At 39.3% G+C, this 23,117-nt stretch overlaps 2 protein-coding genes across 3 annotated transcripts; both read right to left on the reverse strand.

Annotated features, from left to right (window-relative positions):
- Nucleotides 1-368: 368 nt before the first annotated feature.
- LOC144709232 (Leucine-rich repeat family protein) lies at nucleotides 369-13,582 on the reverse strand. Of its 2 annotated transcripts, XM_078582700.1 has the most exons (16): nucleotides 13,426-13,582; nucleotides 11,622-11,928; nucleotides 11,066-11,194; nucleotides 10,518-10,725; nucleotides 10,265-10,411; nucleotides 9,890-9,964; nucleotides 9,567-9,638; nucleotides 9,347-9,418; nucleotides 9,070-9,141; nucleotides 3,907-3,978; nucleotides 3,312-3,383; nucleotides 2,905-2,976; nucleotides 2,643-2,786; nucleotides 2,332-2,403; nucleotides 2,066-2,212; nucleotides 369-765 (listed from the first exon to the last, which is right to left on the reverse strand). In XM_078582700.1, the coding sequence occupies exons 2-16, from the start codon at nucleotides 11,820-11,822 to the stop codon at nucleotides 581-583; spliced, it is 1,740 nt and encodes a 579-aa protein (XP_078438826.1). In that variant the 5' UTR covers nucleotides 11,823-11,928; nucleotides 13,426-13,582; the 3' UTR covers nucleotides 369-580. The 2 variants fall into 2 exon arrangements, with proteins under 2 accessions (XP_078438826.1, XP_078438827.1); XM_078582701.1 differs by lacking the exon at nucleotides 3,907-3,978.
- Nucleotides 13,583-16,042: 2,460 nt separating this feature from the next.
- Nucleotides 16,043-22,474, reverse strand: LOC144709434 (Cysteinyl-tRNA synthetase, class Ia family protein). Its single transcript, XM_078582986.1, has 9 exons — nucleotides 22,023-22,474; nucleotides 21,573-21,636; nucleotides 20,670-20,831; nucleotides 19,357-19,527; nucleotides 18,541-18,822; nucleotides 17,509-17,634; nucleotides 17,212-17,415; nucleotides 16,535-16,636; nucleotides 16,043-16,445 (listed from the first exon to the last, which is right to left on the reverse strand). The coding sequence occupies exons 1-9, from the start codon at nucleotides 22,424-22,426 to the stop codon at nucleotides 16,209-16,211; spliced, it is 1,752 nt and encodes a 583-aa protein (XP_078439112.1). The 5' UTR covers nucleotides 22,427-22,474; the 3' UTR covers nucleotides 16,043-16,208.
- Between the last annotated feature and the right edge of the window lie 643 nt (nucleotides 22,475-23,117).

A 23,117-nucleotide genomic window follows, 5' to 3' on the forward strand; every position in this document is an offset into this window, starting at 1 on the left:
TCTTCTCTCTCCTCTCTTTACCCTTCTCTCTCCCCTCTTTCCTCTCTCTCCTCTTTCTCCCTCTCTGTCCTCTTCTCTCTCCTCTCTTTCTCCTTCTCTCTCTCCTCTCTCTCCTCTCTCTCCTCTCTCTCCCTCTCTGTCCTCTCTCCTCTCTTTCTCATCTCTCTCCTCTCTCTCCCTCTCTCTCCTCTCACCTCTCTCTCCCTCTCTGTCCTCCTCTCTCCTCTCTAGTCTCTCTCTCATCTCGCCCTATCCTCTCTCTCTCCTATCTCCCGACCCTCTCGCCCTATCCTCTCTCCTCTCCTCTCTCTCCCTCTATCCCCTCCCTCCCCGCTCTCTCCCTCTCTCTCTCTCATAATTATCCCCTCTTCCATGGGGGCACCAAAAATTAGGAACCCCAATTACTTGCATTTTCATATGTACAAAAAGGCAATAATTTACAGGCATCCACTTACAGACCCCAACTTAAATAACTAGTAAATTGACCACACCCCCTTATTAACAGATTGATATGGTCTTGAGGGTGGGAGCAGGCAAGAGAGAGAATATGGGTATTGACAATGGAGGGAGAGGAATCACCCTACCCGGGCCGGATGCTGATGAGGTTTGGAAGAGCAGCCAGCTGAAGCTTCTTCATCTCGGTGACGGAGACCCCGGAGGCGTCGAGGTGCAGGGACCGGAGAAGCTTCAGTGGCTTCAGGTGCCTGAGCCCGGCGTTCGTCACCCGGGTCCCGGACAGGTTCAACGAGACAAGCCCAGTCAAACCTGACCATAATTGACCTCATGGATGAGAGAGAGATAGATTCTAGAGAGAGAGGCAATGATTGTGCATGGGTGTGTGTGTGTGTGTTTGTCTGTTTGTTTATGTCTGTGTAATAGAGAGAGAGAGATAGAACTAGATTCTTGAGATCAAGTGTAAACCATGGGGTTGTGATATATATATATATATATAGAGAGAGAGAGAGAGAGAGAGAGACAGAGAGAGAGAGAGAGTGAACTGGTTTTTAGAGACCAAGAGTTAAGAATCTCGGAAGAGTTGATCATGGGGATGAGACAAGAGACAAAAAATCATGATAATGTGAGATAGAACTGGTTTCTAGAGACCAGGAATTAGGTAAAACATGGGAAGTGTTGACCATGGGGATGAGACAGCGAGAGATAATCATGGAAGGTAACATGATAGATATATATATAGAGAGAGAGAGAGGGAGAGAGAGAGAAAGACTGGAATTGATTCTAAAGTCCAGAAAGAAAAACATGGGTAGTGTTGACCATGGGAATGAGTCAGAGAGAGAAAGAAGATCATGAGAATATGAGACAGATGGAGAGAGAGAGAGAGAGGAAGAAAGAAATGGATTCTAGATACTCAAATCTATTCAAGCGAAGACCGAGAGAATGAGAGATGTGGAAGATGTCGATATTAAAGTGTCATGGATGACAACGGAGATAAAACCATAGGAACGAGAGAAATAGAAAGAGAACTAGTTGACTGAGTTTCAAACCTCGGGCAGGTAGAGAGAGAAAACGATGAGGATGAGAGAGAGACAGAGAGTGACTTGACGAAATGGTTGATAGTGAATATCCCTTTAAAACCTGCCTACTAATGACCTCATGGATAACACAGATAGAGAGAGAAGACCATGAACATATGGAGAGAGAATAGAGTTTAAAACCTGGGAACTGTGGACGATGGGATAAGATATGTAGAGAGAGAAAGACTGAAAAACTGGTTAATAAGGCCTGGTAGAGAAAGAGACGCAGATAAACACCTGGTTTCATGAGATTGAAGCCAAGGAAGCGTTGGCAAAGGTGATGAGAGAGAATACCAAAAGGATGAGACAAAGGGCGGAAGAAATGGTTGTTCCTACTGAAGAGATATAGAGAGAGAGAGAACACTAGGAGGATAAGAGAGAAGGACAGATCCGGAGTTGTCAAACGTGGGAAGCGTTAACTGAGATGAAGAGGGAGAGAGAGAGGAGAGGTTTGTGGAGACTTGACTGGTCAAACCCAGATGCGTTGACCGTGGGAATGAGAAGGAAAACTTAGAGAGAGAGAGAGAGGATACCTGAGATGTACTGGAGGGCCTTGTCGGTCAACGCAGAATTCTGAGACATGTTCAGATGGGTCAAGGACAAGAGGCTCTTGATGTGCTTGACGCCTGCATCGGTGATTAGCCCTCCGCAGACCTCTAGTGACTGTAGCTCCTTGAAGCCTGAATCAATTAAAGGCTTTACAATTTTGCCTAATTATTGCAATTTATAAATAATAAAAGGGATTATCTTGGAATATTTAAAAAATATTAGAATGGATAAAGAAGACTCCCCCACTCACATCGGATATGACTCATCCCAAAATCTGTGACTCGGGCCTGAAAGAGGTCCAGATGGGTCAACCCAGTCAAACCTGCAAAATAGTTGGTCAACGTGTTTCTCACGAAGTCAAATAGCCAACCGGACAATAAACTGATACAATAAAACTGAAATTTGATTCACAAAATTAGAAAAGAGAATGGCCGAGAAATATTATAACGTAAACAAAATTCCTGCTTTAAGATAATTATGTATCACGAAGTAATATGAGAATAATTCATTAATTTGAGCACAAAATTTATTAATTGGAAGCCCAAGAGAGGAGGTGCGTACTAGTGAGAGATGAGATTCCCACATCGGTGATTTGACGAGCATCCAGATTCAGGGATTTTAGCGAAACGATTCCCGATAATTTATTCATCCCGCTATCAGACACCAAGGTAAATCCTAGATTGAGGGTCTCTAGATGACACAGACCTATAAAAAAATCAAGGAATACTAGATAAGCGACAAACAAAATCTGAAATCATTTTGATTCGGGAATGTTGGAACAAAGTCCAAACTAATCACAATTAATAAAAAGGGCTTAAGAAACCTGAAATATAATGAAGACCGGCACTCCCAACATCTGTATCCGACAAATCAAGAGTTTTCAGGAGAAGCAGACCTGTTCATAGAAACCCTTGGTTAATACTTACGCAACATAACTTCGATGAATCATTAAATCATAAATCTCAAAAAAAGAGCGTTTCACATCTAAATTTAGGTGTATCATTTTTTTGTTCTAACACAGGATGATAAATCAAAAAAAATCCATTTCAGTCATACTTATTTTTTACTTTTATTCCCTAAAAATTATACTTTAGAATGTTTTCTTCATCACCGCACTATATTAGATTAAACAGAACCAAAGAGGTGAAATAAAAACCGAGTACACCACAAAAACAAAGGCAAGATTTAATTTTTCTACAAAATAGAAAATAAGTTGATTTAAACTTTAACCTTTCAATCCAACCATCCCCTCGTTGGTAATCTTGCAAGAATCCAAAATAAGGTCTTCCAAAAGCACTAAACCTGAAAAATAATAGATAAGAGTTATCCTCATGAAACAAACAAAAAATGAGGTTGTTAGGAGATAATTAGATTCCCTCATACAGATCGCTTTGTACTTAATACTAACATCTTTCTTCAAAAACAAAATACCAGCATCAAAATTATGATGCTTAGATACCGCTAGTCAATCCAACATATTATAAATGTACGCATGAGTCCTCTCACCAATCAACAAGTACTTAAGCATTAATATTTCCCTTTCTGATTAAATTACGTTGATAAAGAGTCATCGTAGAATTTTTTTCATTTTATTTTCATTCACTAATTCCTCTTTAATCCATTAAATATTCGATGTCTTCTTTTCATTCCTACTGAATTTCAGAAAAAAGGTCCTGATAAATGCAAACGCCGCATAGATGGTTTAGAACACCATGTGAAATCCTCCAAAGCAAAAATTTAAGCCTAGAAATATTAAAATATCATCCCAAATTGGCCGATTTCTTATCATTACAATGGATACATCAAATATGAAAGCACATATAACCTTTCAGATGCGCCAAGCATTTATCTGTGATATTGCTGAATCCTAAATTCAATGTTTTCAGCTTAACTAGCTCTGCGAAAAACACATCATTGCACGTTTGAGATCGTACCCCATTTAGAATCAAACTTTGAGAGGAAAATGTCAAAAAATAAAATATTGATAAATTTGAAATAAAAAAACACATTCCTATGAAATAACTGTCATAAATGAGGAATAGAATAAGGTCAATGATTTATTTCACACTGGAGTAATGTTCTAGATCTTTAGCTCTTGTTATTGACTTGTTTTATTGGGACAACATTTGTTGAAGTACAACATCCTGTCCAAAGATGAAAAGTAGCCTTTGATATGAGCAATAGCTTTCAGCACAGTTGGTAAGCACTTGAGCTGAACAAAATTTTTTGGACAGCTTATATTTTTTTCCTGGATATTTTAGAAGCTGGGAAGAACATACATCTCAGAGATCAGATCTGACAGAATCGCTGACACAATCATTAGCAGATCTCCAAAAAAAGAAATTCAAGCTTAACAAAATCGTGTTTTCTTGCAGTGGATATTCGAAATATAGGAAATTCAAGCTTAATGAATTTGATACGAACCTGAATCTAGGCTCGTATCGGAAGGAGGGTAGAGGACTAGGTGAGGTAGAAATTCCCTGGGTAGAGAGGTGAAACGGGAAGGATCAGAGAGGAGGCAAAGCAGAGAGGGTAGGGATCGGTCGAGGACGCGGTGACATAGAGACGATCACGAGGGCAGGGGATCGTAGAGGGAGAGAAGGAGACCGGATCTAGGTAAGGAGAGGGGAGACAAGAACACTTCTTTCTTCTATCTTAATGGCTGCCCTCCTAAAGGGAGGGCATCCCTATTTAAAGGGAATACACAATAGTCAAATGACTGAAATGCCCCTGTGGGCTAACATGACGAAACTACCCTAGATAGGTTGAGGATCCTCTCAAGGATCCTATCAGAATTCAGCTACATTTACCCTAATCTGAAGAAAGCACAACCATCCCAGATTAACATGATCTATCATTCAAACAGAAGACCTTCCTTTTTGTGGAGTGAGAAGTTTAGTCCCATAAATAGATGCCATTGAGAACAAAATAACATCATGAGACACAAATGAAATGAACATTCATGAGGAAGGTGCACCTTAGGAAAAAGATATGGAATGTGAAGATAGAATTGCTATGGCCCGAGTATTACTCCATGTTTGGAGTAACGCAGCACAGTCTCATGAAATTTGAGGGTGAGCTTGAAAGATATCACAGTCATGATAAATTAAGGGTAACAAAATTTCTAAGTCAGAACCTAAGGTCAGAACTGAATAGTCCATGCTGCAATTCTCCCAGTTATGGGATCTTCAGAGGTGATATATTTATAGAACCTAGATAGATCAACCACTATTTACTTTCAAGGAGACAAAGTAGTATTTTGGTATGAAGTTTCTACAATTCAGGAATAAGTGTTTTCCTTGTTGATGGTAAGGTTCATACAATAAAAGCTGATCTAACACTGCTCAAATCTTATATGAGCTCTAGTTTAAGATTATATCAATGAGGGGAGAAAGAGCAAGAGTTGATCAGAGGGGGTAGGAACCGAATGGGGACAAGCTACTTGGAGATTTGGAGAAGCTGAGACAATCACGAGGGCTAGGGATCAGAGAGGACAAAGGGTCTCAGAAGTAGAACATGGATACTCGTGCACCGAACACAGTTACCCAGTCAAAACCCAAATTCAATGAAGACTTCTTTGCTGCCGTCCTAAAGGGAAAAGACCCAAATGCTCTGAATGGTCTGAAATGACAAAAATACACTTGGCAGGGGTTGGAGTTTGCATTAAAATTCTCCAGAGCGTAACATAAAATAAAAGCGAAATGGCCTCATAATTGTTATGGAAACTATATAAACTACTTGTGTGCAAGCTAGTAGGGAGGAAAATTTGGAGTAATTCCATGAAAATGAGCAACTACACGGATTTCAGATGGGCATCCTGCCCGAACCACATGCCATCACGAGAACGAGATTGATCGTGCTTGTTGAGAACATTAGATTTTATCCTTTTGCTCATTTTTCTTGTAATTTACAAATATCATTGTTATAATGTATCATGACTTTTGATAACTTTCTTATCAGGTCTACCGCAGCCTGAATCAGTTACTACTCTATCCAGTAAATAGAAACGTATAGCCACCCTTTTCGTATCTTATTTCAATAAATAAGATACAAATATCAGTTAGAGAAAATTGGGATGACACATGGAACCCGATTCTGGAGGGCACTCTTTAAGAACAGAGGGTAGAAGACCTGCTGAGCAGCAGGCTTTGTTACAGTAACGGCCTTCAAGAGGGACAAAGGAAGATTGGGAGTGGAGAGCGACAGTTCACTCAGTTCAAGATGCATACAAGAAGATCTGGGAGGGCCCAATGGACGAGGAGTCTACCATCCTTACCGTCCAACTGATATGGAAGCAAAAGGTTCCTTTAAAGGTAAGGATGTTTGATGGCCACACTTAAGGAGAAGAGTTATAATCTGAGTCCTTTGGAAGTGTATATTCCAGATAGGTCGGCAGTGTATGCCATGTTCACCTAAGGAGACGAAGACTGTTCTCACTTTTTCTTAGAGTGCTCATTTGCCCAGGTGATTTGGAGTCTGCAGAAGATCACGCAGGTGGATGTGACTTTCAAAAAGGCCTACAGCCGTCCAGCCAAGATGAATAATTTTAAAAAATTAAAAAATTCATTTATGGCAGTCACACGACAAAGTAATTAAAGGCGTCCACCCGAAGTTACATGTGAAGATAGCTAAAGCTCTTCACACTACACGGCTAACCCCTTCCTTATATGATTACCCCTAGAGCGAACCATGATGCCATGAGACCCTCGACCTCATGGGTGACCCCGTCATTGGACATCTTATGCCCCCTAAATACCGCCTTGTTGCGGTGTTGCCAAATTGCCCAGAGCACTGCCATCACTCGATCCCCTCCTCCCTCTTCCTAAGGCCCCCTTGCCTTACGAACTCCCAAAAGACCCCCTCCGACGTCACATTCGCCACCAGCTATGCTTGGGTGGCCAAGATCAAGCGGGCGAAGGGGCACTCAAAGAATAAATGATTGCAGTCTTCGTCGCCACTTGTGCATAAAATGCATGCCGCTGAGGTATCAGGATACATCCTCTTGCAGAAGACGTGTGTCACTAGTCTCTGGCGCAGTAAAAGCCATCCAAAGATCTTAACCTTTAGTATAACCTTTAGGTACCAAATGGCCCAACATGCCTGGATAGCTAATTAGTCCTCATTTCCCTACACATCCTCGTGTAAGCTTCCCAAACAGAAAAGGGAGCGCCTGTCCAAACCCATCCGTCTTGTTCTCCATGTCTTGGCCAGCACTGAATCAAAGCTTGCTACATGCCCAGGAAATCCACCACCCTCTGGTCTGACAAAGCACCGTCTACCCTCGGATTCCATGTGTCGTCCTAAGATCCAACCACTGTCGGTCATGTCAGCACATAGAGCTGAGGGAATGTCTCCTTCAAAAGGTCATCCAAAACTACTAGTCCTTCAAAAAGTGAAATAGGGAGCTAGCTCCAAGTCGGGCGAAAAGGAAGTTTCTAACTTGGGGGAAAATCTGTCTTAAGACCCTGCCAGAAGTGGGATGTACCTCTGCCTGGGGCCGTGTTCTCATCGCAGTTTAAACCTCGACCATAGCTGTCTCGCAGCATTTGGATGGCTAGGTCCTCCCGAGGGTGCATGAGCCTTGTCACCCACTTTATTAGTAATGATGGGTTCATACGTTGTAGGTGTAGAATGCCCAAACCTCATTGTTTAGTAGGTCTCAGACGATATCCCATGCCACCAGTGCCAGACCGCGACCCTGGTTGGGCCTGTCCCCTTTCCACAAGAAACGATGCATCAGGCCTTCGGGTGTCAGACTGATTCCTTTCGACATCTTGAACACTGAGAGGTGGAAGATGGGAATTGATGACAGTACTGACCTTACTAGCACTAACCAACCCCCTCTGGACAGTGCCTTGGCTTGCCATCCTTCCAGCTGTCTCTCAACCTTCTCCACCACCGGCTGCCAATCTACCTTAGTCATCCTCCCTGTGGTCAATGGCAGGCCAATCTCTCAGGGATTATGGATAAAAAGTCTGCCAGAAAAACTCATGATGGATCCAGCTGTAGTCATCTGATATGAAACATGATCCTAATGATGGTATTTCTCTTATCTTAAGCCACTAGGTACATTCTCTTATTTTCCCTACCGTCATGTTCCCTCTATACATAGCACCCGTCGCTTTAGGAAAGCAACAAAGAATTCACTAAAGTTGAAATTCTAGTTTATCCCACCGTTTACCCACTTCCAGAGATGTCCATCCCACCACAAGCTTCTCTCTCCAGGATATCCACCCCACCTCAACCTTCTATGGAGATATCCATTCTCGTCTCCCCATCTCGTCTCTGTCTGGTTTCCCACCTTTCACGACGGATCCCATTGGCATCATTTCACTCTACGGTGACAGTAAGTTTGCAATCTCCATTTCTCAAAACCCAGTTCGGCATGAGCATCAGTAATGATCAGTAATTCATTAAAGAGAAGATTGAAGGCCGTATCATCACTCAATGTTTGTGGGTGATTCAGAATGAGAAGCCTAGATATCCACCAAAGCATTTCTAGTTCAGGGTCCAGTGATTGCAGTCCAAGCTGGGCATGTCTAACATCCATACCCATTTTGTGGGATGCATTAACTATAAGTGTTTTAGTCATTTTTAATTCATGTTTCTAATAAAAAAAAATTAGCACGTAACCTTATTCTTACCATGCCCTCACTTGTGTCACTCATTCAACGACCACCTAAATAACATACCTAATGGCCAATCGCATCACAATTTTACATGGTAAGTAAACAGATAAAGATTAGTTTCCGGATAATAAGTTATTTTAGGCAAAAATCGTAATGTTTTTTTGCAACTTTGGAGGAAGAGCTAAAGGGCTGGTTGCACTCTGGCAATATGTTTGAGAAGAAGGAATTCCATCTCAGGTCTCATTAATATACTAAAAAATGAATACATACTGGTATCATAAAACTATATGCCAATGTTTTCCAGGAAAAACATAACACGTGAACAAGAATGACAGAAACTTAATGAAATTAAAACTCACTTGCTAAATTCTCGCAACCTTCATCCGATATGGCACAACGATATAGGTTCAGACAAGAGAGCTCCGTAAGCACTACATGAGAAAAAAGGTCAAAAAAACAATCTATTAAACAATGAAATATGAAAATGCGCTTAAATCAACAAACACGAGACAAAATCTATAGTCTTATTAGATTAAAATTAGGGTAATTTAGAAAGACGAATATGATAAATATCTCAACTATCATCATTACTACAACACATAGATTAAAGAGTGAGGGTGAAAAATATTTTATGACCTGAAATTGATCCTAGACTAGCAGCAGTAACGTGACAGCCCGCCAAGTTTAGAGTGTTAAGCTTGGATAATCCTAAAAAGGACAAGAAAAATTGGTTAAACACAAGAATCTGGAGGCCTCAGATTTTTTCAGAATAATTATGTAAAATAAAGGGAAAATCATATCGCGCAAACAGTTCAAAGATTCAGAGATAAAATAATATGAACGGGAACCAATGCACCTTCCAGATAAGCAATGCCAGCATCAGTAACCTTGTTGTAGGAAAGATCCAACTTACTCAAATTGGTGAGCCCTGAAACGGAAGTAAGCTTACCAAATCAACTAAGAAAAGAGTTTGAGATTCAAATAAGATGATAAAGAACGAATTTGCAAGGTTAAGATTCAATTCTAGATGAGAAAGCTTAAAATTTGAAACGACAGTTATTATTTAATTAAACTTTTCAACAGTAAAATTACCAATAATGTACTATCCTACGGGAAAAATACAATACTGAAATTTAAGAGACTGTAGCATTATACTTGAAGAGTTGAAAGAGATATTACCTGACAGAGCTTTCATATCTTCATCTGAAATGCGGTTACAACATTTAATGTTGAGAGATACAAGCTTAGTCAATCCTGACAAGAAAAGAAAATAATTATCAAAACTTTTCTTTTCTTCAATGCATTGAACGCGCCTGAACTTACAAGTCAAAATACTTCCAAAAATTACTGCTCATCAAGAAGCTTGAATACAATCACAAGTTAGAAAATTTTCTACTCCAAAATTACCCCTAAAGAAGATAAGCCATTTACTATGCACACTTGTTTCGCGATCAAAAAATTATGTAAGATTGATATCATGACTAATCATGCAAACCCATCTAGCGGATGAAAAATTTCAGAGCAAACTTAAACTATACACGTTTAAAAGTTCACCCTTTATATAGATAAGTCCTCCATGAATCCTTGGGCACTTCTCAAGGTCTAGATTTTCCAAGTTAATCAAGTCTGCAAAAGTTTTCATTCCTTCTTTTGTGATACCATCGTTTCTTTTTAAGCTCAAACACGTCAAATTCGACAGTCCTGAATTTTCAAAAAAAATTTGAAAACCATTAGTTCCACTCTGAGAGAAGATCATGCCATAATAGTACAAAAATACACTAAAATAAAATGAAGATGAGCACATTACTGGATAAGAGTCGGATCCCGCAATCAGATATCTGTTCACAGTCGTCAAAAGATAGCATTTGAAGCCTCACACAATCACCAAGGAGATTCAGACCATCATCCGTAACATCTGAACCAGAAATATCAAGAGATAACAACGATTCTCCTTGAGAAGAGATAGTCTCCATCCAGCTGTCTTTCACACCTATGCATTCTCCCAAAAGTATATCCTGAAAACTTTGAATCAAACTTTTCAAACTGGAAACAACAACTTTTTTGGACAAAACCTTTCAAAAGCACGAGAATCTTGAAATCGTGACATACCGAATAAATCTTTACTCTGTGGTCATTAAACCAAAAACGTTTCAAGAAAGAATAGAATAAAACCTTCCAAATACATTAGAATTTTGAAGTTCTAACTCTTTTTACTGTGTTGTCACAAAACTGAAAATATTTTAAAAACGACACTCTGATATCATCTGAAGATATTTTTTACTCTGTAGCCACTCTGAGAGAAGATCATGCCATAAAAGACAAAAAAAAAATCAAAGCAGAGGGAAAGGCTATTACCTGGATGGCACAATCTCGAAACGCTTCAAGAGAAGACTCCATAAGACTGTGCGACTCCACTAACTCATTGAATATAAGTTGACTGATATCCCTGGGCAGCATGGAAAAACTTCTGTACAACTTGATATCCTAGAAGTGTGGATGTTATAGTTAATTCGAGCCGAATTGACGAAAAAAACAGTCAATGCAAAAAAACAGCAACAGAAGGTTTGACATCGTATTCACAGTTATTTCACTACTAATGTGAAAATTGCTAAGACGCGATATAAATGGAAAGAACATGAAAAGAAACGGACCAACCCTTCCATGAAGTAAAATTCTCAACCAAGTATTTGGCACGCATTTATAATTCTTAGAGTTAATATATTAACTTTCTAATCGATACAATACTTGGCCAAGACAAGATATCAATGGGAAGAACATTAGAAGAACTGGATGAACCCCTCCTAATTAGTCAATGAAACAAAAGTATCAACAGACCAGCTAACTCATATCTCTAATCAACACGAAACTAAGATGACACGAAATATTAGTGAGAAGAAGAGAAGAAAGGAACCTGTCGAATTCTTCTAGCACACAGTTCCATAAGTGAGGGAGATATTCCGTCTCCCCCATTTAATTCAGCTGAAGATGAGCGGGGACTTGGATACAACAGCCACTTCCAGCTGGCACTCTTTCCATACTTCTTAGACCCCGCTTTCCTCAACAAGTCCCCTCCAGCTTGAGTGTCTCGCCTCCTCGAGCATGATGCCCCCATCGACTCTTATGCGCTTGAGAGCTTCTACATCATCATTCTAAACTTCGAGAAAGATCAATCACCCTGTCTCTGCATGCTTGTAAATAATGGCAAAGCATAATATAATCTGCATTAAAGTGAAACAGCTCAGACATAATATGAATTATGCAACTGAAATTGCATTTAAGTGAGAAAAAAATAGCCACAAAAATATTTTGTTCCACGATTTTGAAAGAATAACGGAAGATCCTAGAATAACTGCCGTGAGGATCGTGTTATTTCCTCCAATTTGTTGTTTTTATCAGTAAACTTGCAACCGATCTCTATATCTATCTATAGCTATCTTCCGTTATTCTTTCTGTATTGCAATCTATTTATCTAGAATCTATCTTTATATCCGTTTATGAAATTCTATCTCTCCATCTATAAACAGATGAGATAAATTGTGAATTATACAACACAAAATGCTCTAAATCGAGAGAGAAAACAACAAAAAAAAGTATTCTATCGCTTGACTTTGTTATAGCAAAGGAAGCTACTATCCATAGGATCAGCTTTCAATCTCCCGTTCGGGGATCGTAGAAGTAAAAAGAGAAAAAGACTTACAAATACATCGCAGGAGAATCTATCCATTGAAAATTTTTATTTTAACTTATCTTTGAAGTATAACAATCTCTCTGTACAGATATCTATTTTAAAATTTATCCATCAATCTATCCATTTATCCATCTTTCTATCTATCTATCAAGAAACAGATGAAAAAACATTTTTTTTCTAACTCGAGAGAAAAAATGGCCAAAAACTTTATTAGAACGAATGATGATGCTGAAATCAGGGATAGTTTCAGTAAAAAGAGAAAAAAAAACATAAAAATTCCTCGCAATCCAATCACAGTGGTATGACAGAATTGCACAATTCAAATATTTCTAACTCGAGAGCAAAAAATAACCAAAAGATCTTCAATCGCACGACTTTATAATAATAAAGAAATATCCTGAAACTATCACTCCCGTCGGAGGATCGTTTCAATAAACAGAGACAAAAAACAAAAAATACTAGTAATCCAATTACAGAGGTACCATCGAACTGCAAAACTCGCTTTTTTCTAATTAGGAACCAAAAATAGGAAAAATAAAAAATCTTCAATCGCACGACTCTATACGCATGAAGGAAAATCGTGAAACTATCACTCCCTTCGGACTATCGTTTCAGTAGACAGATACAAAAAAAAAACAGAAAATACTCGTAATCCAATCACAGAGGTACATCGAACTGCAAAAGTCGATTATATCTAATGAGGGACCAAAAATAGGAAAAATAAAAAATCTTCAATCGCACGACTCTATAAGCATAAAGGAAAATCATGAAACTATCACTCCCTTCGAACTATCGTTTCAATAAACTTAGACGAAAAAACAAAGAATACTCGTAATCCAATCACAGAGGTACCGTCGAACTGCAAAACTTGATTTTTTCTAATTAGGAACCAAAAAGAGGGGAAAAAAATCTTCAATCGCACGACTATATAAGCATAAAGGAAAATCTCGAAACTATCACTCCCTTCGGGCGATCGTTCAAGTAAACAGAGAGAAAAACAGAAATTTTACTCTCAATCAAATCATACCGGTATGACATCTTTCAAAGCAACGGCGATCTTCCAAACTGATCACAGAGAGAGAAAGAGAGAGAGAGAGAGAGAGAGAGAAATACGAAGAGTCTGGAACTGGAAGAGAGCGTATGAAAGAGGAAAGAGAGAGAGAAGAGAGAGAGGCAACGTTGCGTGGGAGCGCACCGGAAACTGCCACGTGTCCTCGGAGAGAGAGATTATAACGAGAAAAAAGGCGGGCTTATAGGTAGGGTCCACTCTTTCGTGCAGGTTTATCCAAACGTTGGATAATCCCCACCCCGGCAGTATTTTAACGTGGTCCAACTCTCTCTCTCTCTCTCTCTCTCTCTCTCTCTCTCTCTCTCTCTCCCGCCCTCTCTCTCTCTCTCTCTCTCTCTCTCTCTCTCTCTCTCTCTCTCTCTCTCTCTCTCTCTCTCTCTCTCTCTCTCTCTCTCTCTCTCTCTCTCTCTCTCTCTCTCTCTCTCTCTCTCTTTCTCTCTCTCTCTCTCTATCTCTCTCTCTCTCTCTCTCTCTCTCTCTCTCTCTCTCTCTCTCTCTTTCTCTCTCCCTCTCTCTCCCTCTCTCTCTCTCTCTCTCTCTCTCTCTCTCTCTCTCTCTTGCTCTCTCTCTCTCTCTCTCTCTCTCTCTCTCTCTCTCTCTCTCTCTCTCTCTCTCTCTCTCTCTCTCTCTCTCTCTCTCTCTCTCTCTCTCTCTCTCTCTCTCTCTCTCTCTCTCTCTTCCCACATCATATCTCTCTTCCCACATCATCTCTCCCTTTTCCCACATCATCTCTCTCTCTTCCCACATCATCTCTCTCTCTTCCCACATCATCTCTCTCTCTCATCTTGGTAGATATAGATCTATTTCTCTATGTCACTATCCATATATCTCTTCCTCCCTCTATTATATATATGATGGAAAAAATATATACATCTCTAGATATGCACACGTAGTTGTAGCTTAATTTATAGCCATTTGTCTCTTTCTCCATATTTTATGACCGTCCATCTCTAACTGAATCTTAATCTCTTTCTGTCAATTTGCATATATTTCTTACTTTAGTCCTCCCTCTATAATTGTATATATTATCTATCTATGTATATAGGTTAACCTATATGCTCAACTATATTTATACATGCCTAGTGGCTATATATATTCATTTATAAAATATATATATATATACATAGAAGTATCACTGCAGATACCACTTTCTAGCCATTACTATAACTCGATCTCTCTCTGTCTACTTCTGTCCTTATATAAATCTATTTATCCATATACAGTTATATGTATATCTTTCTATAATTCCCCCTATATCTCTCCTTTTTATAAATCTGTTTCATAAATTAAATTTGCAAATATATATTTATAACTCTCTCTATCTATCCCTATATTCCCATATATAAATGGTACACGACAAGCATTGACAAATAGCACTAACGGTCAACACTTGCAGCCATTTCAAATTAGTATCTGTGGTACCATCAGGTTTCTGAATCATCCACGGCCTCAATAACATTATTTTTTATCATGATATATTTCACATTTTTATTTCTCACAGTGAACCAGACAGAACTGCTCAATTTCTCAACGACATATCAACAAAATAATCGAATTAAACTTTTCGTAAGCCGTAACATGTCCAATAAAAAATTAGCTCTAATAACGCTGGTAGAAAATACACACCCATGCAATGAAGCTTATTTGGACGCGAATGAATCCATAAGATAATGAATAACATTATTTTTTATCATGGTCTCTTTCACATTTTTATTTCTCACAGTGAACCAGACAGAACTGCTAAATTTCTCAACGACATATCAACAAAATAATCGAACTAAACTTTTCGTAAGCCTTAACATGTCCAATAAAAAATTAGCTCTAATAACGCTGGTAGAGAATAAACACACATGCAGTGATGTTTATTTGGACGCAAATGAATCCATAAGATAATGAATAATGTCAAAGAACCAACACCTCTTCATAGTCTTGCTTTGTCGCCATTAAGAGAATATCCCAAGGCATTGCCATCCATCTTATCACATTTTCATGTCATAACCATCAAGAGAGAAAATGCAAGGAGTGTCACTAAAAATAAATTTTTTATGGAGTTCTCAAGTCAACGGTTGGTCAATCTTTGTCATGACTTGCTCATAAATTGATGCAACAACTAACCCAACAGGAATCAAGTCCCTCAACATATTTTTAATCTCAGATGCAAGGTAATTAATCATATGTTAAATAATTTAATGATGACATGAGAAATCAAGTGGACCATGTGAATTCTAACAATCATTATATGTACTCATGGAGAGATTAAATCACACAATCTAATATGCCTATAATTCTATGATAAATGTCTGGCAAACTAAAAATACACAAGTGAGAAAATGAAACTAGTGTGATTTAGTTCTGGGGTGTTTAGTATCATAAAAATAGAGTCTCCACCTTGGAAAAGTGGGTAACAATTCAGCAGTATTTTATGAGAGTTTTTTAGAAACTGAATGAACACGCAGCAATTACTGATGATCCCAAGAAGTGGGTGATTATTTAAATCTATTGATATAAGAATCTAGGGAAACCTTAGGTTATACATTAAATAAAATAACCTCACGTATAATTTTGAGACAATCTCTTCCAACTAGCTCCTTTTCTCAACTTTCTTCATCTCTTCTGCATTTCTGGAATATCACACTATTGAATCCTCATTTTTCCCATGTTGGGATTAAGGGTAGTACTACATCTTTAAGGAATCGAATGAATAAATAAGAATTATTGCTTATCTTCATCACAGTGCCAACTCAAGCAGGGGCCACATGTTCTGGCTGAAAGCGAAGCGGGATCCCTGGCCGCCACATGGTTCCATCAGGGCCGTCCATTAGGGAGATCCCGACAGCTGCCAGCTCCCGCCTAATCTCATCAGATCTCTCATACTCCTTGTTCTTTCTGGCCGAGGTGCGGTCAACAATTTTCTGTAAGACCTGCTCCTCTGTCAATGCAGCCCTCTTCAGGGCCTTCTCCCTTAGTTCTAGCAAGGCCTGGAGTAGAAGCTGGAGATTAATCAATTTTGCAACCAAGAGCAAACATCCAATTTTTCGTTAATTCGACAAGAAAAAACTTTGGATACCTGGGCATAGCTCGAGGGCAGCAGACCCAAGATGGTCAACGCGTCTCTTATCTCCCTTGCAATCGCCACGAGGGACTCGGCACGAAGCTCCTGCTTCCTCCCCTGTCAAGAGACCAATGAAAAAGAAATTCAGTCATTCATGGAGTTCTTCTATTAGTGGGAGACATGTTCTTAGAAAGCATAATAACTCTCAGGTTATGCGTGCTTGGCCTAATGACAGTGCTTGGTACTTAGTGTCAAATTAAATTAAGAACTCTCAAGTTAAGCTTGCTTGGACTAATGATACTGCTTAGTTTAATTGCCAGCGAGGACAGCGTTTCATGCGCAATGGAGAAGTTTTTAGAAAAAAAGGTCAGATGAGGTTGGATGAAATCATTCGTGGAGATGTTCTAAGGAAACATAAGAACTCTAAGGTTAAACTTTTTTGACCAGATGGTAGCACTTAGTTCCAAGTTTAATTCCCAGAAACGATAGTGCTTGGTACCCAATGAAAAGTAGAAAAAAATGAGGTCAAATGAGGTTTGACAAAGATATTAATGATATGGTTCTATTAGCCGGAGACATGGTCTTAGGAATTATAATAACTCTCAAGTTAAGCGTGCCTGGCCTAATGAAAGTGCTTGGTGCTGCACTTAATTCCCAAAAAGAATACTTCTTAGTGCCCTTTTGAAACAAACCTTGCGAGTGTGGAGGAGGTCATTGATAGTTTTGAGAGGATCCGAGAGGGCAGCCAGAAGAACAGGTGTGTGGAGATCATCAGCCATGGAGAGCTTGACTTGGGCTAGGAAGTTGTTGATGCAGTCTTGGGTACTCGTCGGCAGAGAACCCTTTAGATCACCCTCTTCAATCGTGCTGAGGAATTCTTCACAATCCGCCAGTGTCTGAGAACTCCAAAATTGTTCACATTTTAGAGATAAGAACCATGTCTAGAAAGAAATTGCCGAAGTAAAGAAGAAAATGAGTAGGTAGCCCACCTGATAGATGTAGAAGAGGCGGTCGGAGGCCGTCTCAAGGTGGGAGTCCGAGTAGTTGATTGGAGACCGATAATGGGTTCCAAGAAGGAAGACCCTCAGGGAAAGTGGATGATAAAGGTCGATGACCTAAACATAGAAATAGAAAGAAAAAAATCATGTTTTAGGAGAAAAATCTTGTTGAATTTGCAGCATGGGAAAGGAGATGAACAGGAAAGCATAGTCAGAATAAAAGTTTTTAGGTTTATCACGTAAATGATGATTCAGATTCATGTTACAAAGTCAGTTCACCTAAATCTTCAGGTTAGGCAGTCAATGAAGATTCATCTTCAGAATCAGGTTATCCAATGGAGTAAAGATTCATCTGAGTGTTATGAAATAAATGAAGATGAAGGTGAAGATTCCGATTATCCAATGCACACAGAAAGATTCAGATTCGTCAGAAAGATATGAAGTAAATGAAGATGAAGTTGAAGATTCAGGTTATCCAATGCACACAGAAAGATTCAGATTCGTCTGAAAGATATGAAGCAAATGAAGATGAAGTTGAAGATTCGGGTTATCCAACAGTGTGAAGATTCAGATTCATCTGAAACAGATAAAGCAAATGAAGATGACGATGGAAATAATGATAAATTAGAAAGCAGAAACTTCCCCTTGGTGATTCGAGTTAGAAAGGTATAGATTCATCTTTATGCAATGAAATAAGTGAAGATGGACATTTAGGTAATACAGTAAAGATTAACATTCATCTGAACATTCCTAAGTAAAAGAAGATTCAGGTTCGTGTTACATCAATACATCTGAGCCTATAGATTACTATGTAAATGAAGATTCATCATCAGGTTCAGGTTATCCAAAGTAAGGAGTAAAGTTTCAGATTCATCTGAATGCAACAAAGTAAATGGAGTTGAAGATAAAGGCCAATAAGACAAGATTCGAATTAGAAAGAAGAAACCTCGATTTTCAGGCAAAAAAAAAACTTTCTTTGTTGATGAAAAAGGGGAAAGAGAGAGGAGAGGAGAAGGAACTCACCTGGCGGATGGTGAAAAAATTGCCAAGGGACTTGGACATCTTCTCTGAGTCAACGGTGACGAACCCATTGTGGACCCAGTAATTTATGTGACTGCTCTGGCAAGCAGCGCAGCTTTGGGCGATCTCGTTCTCGTGGTGGGGGAAGACGAGATCCATTCCACCCCCATGGATGTCAAAGGAGTAACCCAAGTAGGTCTTGCTCATAGCACTGCACTCTATGTGCCAACCCGGTCGGCCTGGGCCCCACGGGCTTTCCCACTGGGGCTCACCTGGCTTTGCTGACTGTAATTTACGATGAATAAGAACAATTAGGTATCTACCGATTCCGACGTCTTTGGAGATGCTGGAATAGAGCTGGAATAAACCCTATAATTGCTTGCTTTTCATTAACATTATTTTATTTTAAGGAAGCTTTCATTAACATGCCGTCTACCTTATTTACTCTTTTTTAGAAAACACCCTACTAAAGTAGGGAATGTTGAAAATACCCCACCAGCTGACAGACTCTACTTATGAGCTATGGACAGGAAAAAGATGTTTGAGTGACGAGCATAGTTAGGGTTTCCCAACTGAAATCAAGCTTCACACTCCAAAAGAAAACACCCGGATTTAAGCGAAATCAGTGATTATTTCATTGGCTACCTTAGAGGTCTATAATTGTTGAGTTTGATTGAACTATTTTAGTGTAGGAAGGTTGTGGTAGTGGGAGTATGATAAGAGTTTTGTCTTTGAGGAGTCTCTACAAGATGACAAGAAAATTGGAGGAAATGAGAAAAATGAAAAGGGTTCCCATCAAGAACAGATTAAGTCAATTACCTTCCACAATGCGAAGTCTGCAGGGTTCTGTTTCCTAGAGTCAATGGAGACTCGTTCTCCGGCACGATTGTCCTCCAGTTTCCTGCCAGAGAGGCGTCCATAGGAAGGAAACTTGTCCACTGAGAAGTAGACGTCGCCATCAATCGTGTAGGCGTAACCATTTTTGATAATCTGCTCCACATTGTAAAGATCAACCGGGGTCAGAAACCCAGGAGCACAATTCGTTCACCAAAAGTCGATCAATTCAACTTCCTTATAACGTCTGAATTATTCCACACCACTGTAAAAGTATAATGCAGTTGAATTTGTGGCCAATAACCTTAAAAAAACAGAGGTATCTACCCCCTAGGAATTGAAAAATTATAACTGGCATTCTGATTGGTAAGGGAAAAGAGACCATTGGGTCTCATATTCCTCACACCTACTTTAAAATTGATAGATCACCTTAAGAGTATACAAGATCACCAAATGGCAATAAAACTAGAGAGACTCGTGCACAGAGACAACTAACAGAGAAAAATAGCTAGAAAAGATAACGATGGGAATACCACGAGATGTGAGAGAAAAGAGCGAGTGAAAGAGAGGGGAAAGAGGAGAAAAATGAAGGGATACCCCAAGCCATTTCAATCAGTGTTATTTGAAAATGCACCTCAATTGTTCAAATCCTACAATGTGTAGAGAGAGAGAGAGAGAGAAATAGCTGGGACGGAGATCGCCAAGAGAAAGACCAGAGACAGACCGAGTGGACAGCACCAAGGAAGGGGTCCAACAGGTTGGACATCATCGGAGAGACGATAATGGTGGGATCAACTTTGCCGGAGAGCCAAACAACATCACTTCTTGATACTTCATGGTTGCTCTCCTAAAGTGAGAGCTGCCCTATTTAAAGTGAAATACATGTAGAGCGAAGAACGATAAAAATACCCTGGATAAGATGTGTATCGTTTCATTTTTTTGAAGAAAGATGTGTACTGTATCATATGTATACCCTTATTTAACCTAGGAAATGGTTATAACATTTCTCAACTGAAAGGGCACGTATCAGATACAACACAATTTGAAAATAAAACTGTTACTTTTGTATCTTCAAAACCTGACAAGAGAAGTCGTTAGTTGCAAAATATCAAAGTAGGTGAAGATATAACAACTAAATCAATGACACATCTCTTTAGACAAAAATCATAATACACTGAGTCACACTGTTGAGAAAATTATACAATTCCATTAAAGAACTTCCAGATGATATAAGTATCGTCATAAAAAAGGAAATTACTAAAAAAGGGTTATATTTTAAACGATGAAGAGAAACAAACCTCCTCTATCATTTCGATGATCTGGTCGATGTGTTCAGACACTTTAGGTTCAACCGAGGGGGGAAGGCATCGAAGATGAACCATGTCAGCATGAAATTCGTCACAGAAACGACTGCTCAGAATTAAAGGATCCTCTCCAAGCTCATTAGCCCGAGCAATTATCTACATGAATGAGGGCAAAGCACAGAACTAAGGCGTCCTGTCCTGTCGTAAATATATGCAAATATATATAAATGCGGATCAGAAGACTGAGGCAGCAATCCAGCAATGATTATAAAATGGGACACAAAAGGCAGGAAAATTTTTCGTTTCACCCCTGCGTTAATTGCTTGGCAAAGTTTGTCATGATTAACATGTTACCAGTCAACTAACCCATCAATTTAGGATAGTATTGCGAGGATTGGCCTTTTTCAAAATGGAATGTTCTCTCATCACCCTTGGTGAGAATAATAAAAAATGAAAGCTAAAGCACAAACAGAATCGACAGATCAGGTGATCAAGTTTCTAGTAGAAGGTTTAACTGAATATACAAGGAAAAATCAACCTCAGACACGATTCTTTTTACGAAAAGCCACATATTGTAACCACAAAAATGGAGAAGTGACCGTTATTTTTCTTCAAACATGGACATGCATCACAAAATAATAATCAAATCTAATAATACGGTAAGATATCCATATTAACATTTTTTTGAGCTTGTAATACAATCATTATGACTATAACATGACTATGACCAGTTACCAGTCATAAACTTTAGCTTCATTATTGAACTTGCGTTTGCAGGATTATGTCGAGCATCAGGATATACATAATAAAGTTATGAAACTTATTTTTGACTTTATGATAATGAAAATAGGTAACGAGAGAATAACGCTGACTCAATCGGGCATCAAGAAATCTAACCTTGTCATCAACGTCGGTGAAATTACGGACATAGCAAACATCATAACCCAAATGTTTGAGATACCTACGCATATGCAGACGTCGTTACTCTATCAAAAACCAGTAAACAGAAAATCACAACTTGTTTTGCCAGCCCAAGTGTCAGAAATTTACTTCCTTTTGAGTTTTACATTTAAAAAACATAAAAGACGAGTTCTTATAAACGAGAAATTAAAGAAACAGCAGCATGAACTGTCAGAAAACATCGAATTGCAGGCGCCGTAAGAACGATTCAATACAAGAATGAAAATCACGGGTAACTGAAGCCGGAAGTGATCAAAACATGAAATTCAAATCTCCTGTTCTTTTCTCATGTTTGACAGAATTCAGCAATCTAAAAAGGGTTCATTTAAACAATTCGGTAAGAAGTTTAGATTCCATTGGAGAAACAAGTAGCAATTAAGAACACACCTGTAAAGAACATCGAAGGTGACATACGCTCGAGCGTGGCCGATATGGCTGAGATCGTAGGTCGTAACCCCGCAAACATACATTCCAACCTTGCCAGGAATCCTCGGCCGGAACGCCTCCCTCTGCTTGGTGAGCGTGTTGTACAGATAGAAATCATCCGCAGGACTGGCAGAGGAGCTCGTCGAGAGCCCTCCATTGGCGCTGGCATCAGAAGATAAGCAAAGGGTCTTGAGAAAAGGGGAAAACGAAGAAGAAGGAGCGGTCTGGAGAGATTTCTTGTGAATGCGGAGGAATTTTCTTGAAGAAAGGGTGAAAATTGAGATTGGGAGGCGGATTTGGGGAAGAACAGGGCGCGAGATGTGGCAGTAGAGCCGCCATGGGGCGGCTCCCGCTGCTCTGGACATGATCTGATCGAAGAACTGCTGCTTCCAAGCTTGCTGTGGAGTGTATGGTCTGGTTTTATCCGCTGTTGGTGAAGAAATGGAATGGGTACAGAATGAGGTCATCATCACAAGGCTGGGAATGCATTCTGGGTTTGTATTCTTGTAATTCCTTTGAGTGTATGGTCTGGTTTTGTCCTCTGTTGGTGAAGAAATTCATCCTGTTTATTAAGTTAGAATGGGTACAGAATGAGGTCATTATTCACAAGGCTGGGAATGCATTCTGGGTTTGTATTCCTGTAATTCTTTTTAGTTTATGGTCTTGTTTGGTTAGCTGTTGGTGAAGAAATTCATCCTGTTTCTTAAGTGAGAATGAGTACAGAATGAGGTCATTATTCATAAGGCTGGGAATGCATTCTGGGTTTCTATTCCTGTAATTCTTTTTAGTGGAAATTGACTGGCTGAGGCTGTCCCCGGAGATTAATGTGGATAATTTCTTATTCATGGGGTTGATCTCCCAAACTTTGATGAATTTATTCACAATTATTGCCCATTGAAAGTTTCAAAAAAGAATGTTATTTCCTTGGGTGTATTCCCTCCTTCCTTCGATAAATTGACTGGTTGAGGCTGTCTCCAGAGATTAATGCGGATAATTTCTGATTGATGGGGTTGATCTCCCAAACTTTGATGAATATATTTGTAATTATTCCCTATC

This window comes from Wolffia australiana, chromosome 11, assembly GCF_029677425.1.
Source record: "Wolffia australiana isolate 7733 chromosome 11, ASM2967742v1".
Taxonomy (NCBI): Eukaryota; Viridiplantae; Streptophyta; class Magnoliopsida; order Alismatales; family Araceae; genus Wolffia; species Wolffia australiana.

What these genes read in the sequence shown, in the direction of transcription:
- LOC144709232 (XM_078582700.1), bottom strand. Translation starts at nt 11,822, where the DNA reads ATGGGGGCATCATGCTCGAGGAGGCGAGACACTCAAGCTGGAGGGGAC. An exon ending in TGGCATTGCTTATCTGGAAG is followed by an intron (nt 9,419 to 9,566) that starts GTGCATTGGTTC and finishes TGTCCTTTTTAG; the next exon opens with GATTATCCAAGCTTAACACT. An exon ending in AGGTTGCGAGAATTTAGCAA is followed by an intron (nt 3,979 to 9,069) that starts GTGAGTTTTAAT and finishes TGTTTTTCGCAG; the next exon opens with AGCTAGTTAAGCTGAAAACA.
- LOC144709434 (XM_078582986.1), bottom strand. Translation starts at nt 22,426, where the DNA reads ATGTCCAGAGCAGCGGGAGCCGCCCCATGGCGGCTCTACTGCCACATC. An exon ending in CAGACTTCGCATTGTGGAAG is followed by an intron (nt 18,823 to 19,356) that starts GTAATTGACTTA and finishes CGTAAATTACAG; the next exon opens with TCAGCAAAGCCAGGTGAGCC. An exon ending in TGCCCTCGAGCTATGCCCAG is followed by an intron (nt 16,446 to 16,534) that starts GTATCCAAAGTT and finishes CTTCTACTCCAG; the next exon opens with GCCTTGCTAGAACTAAGGGA.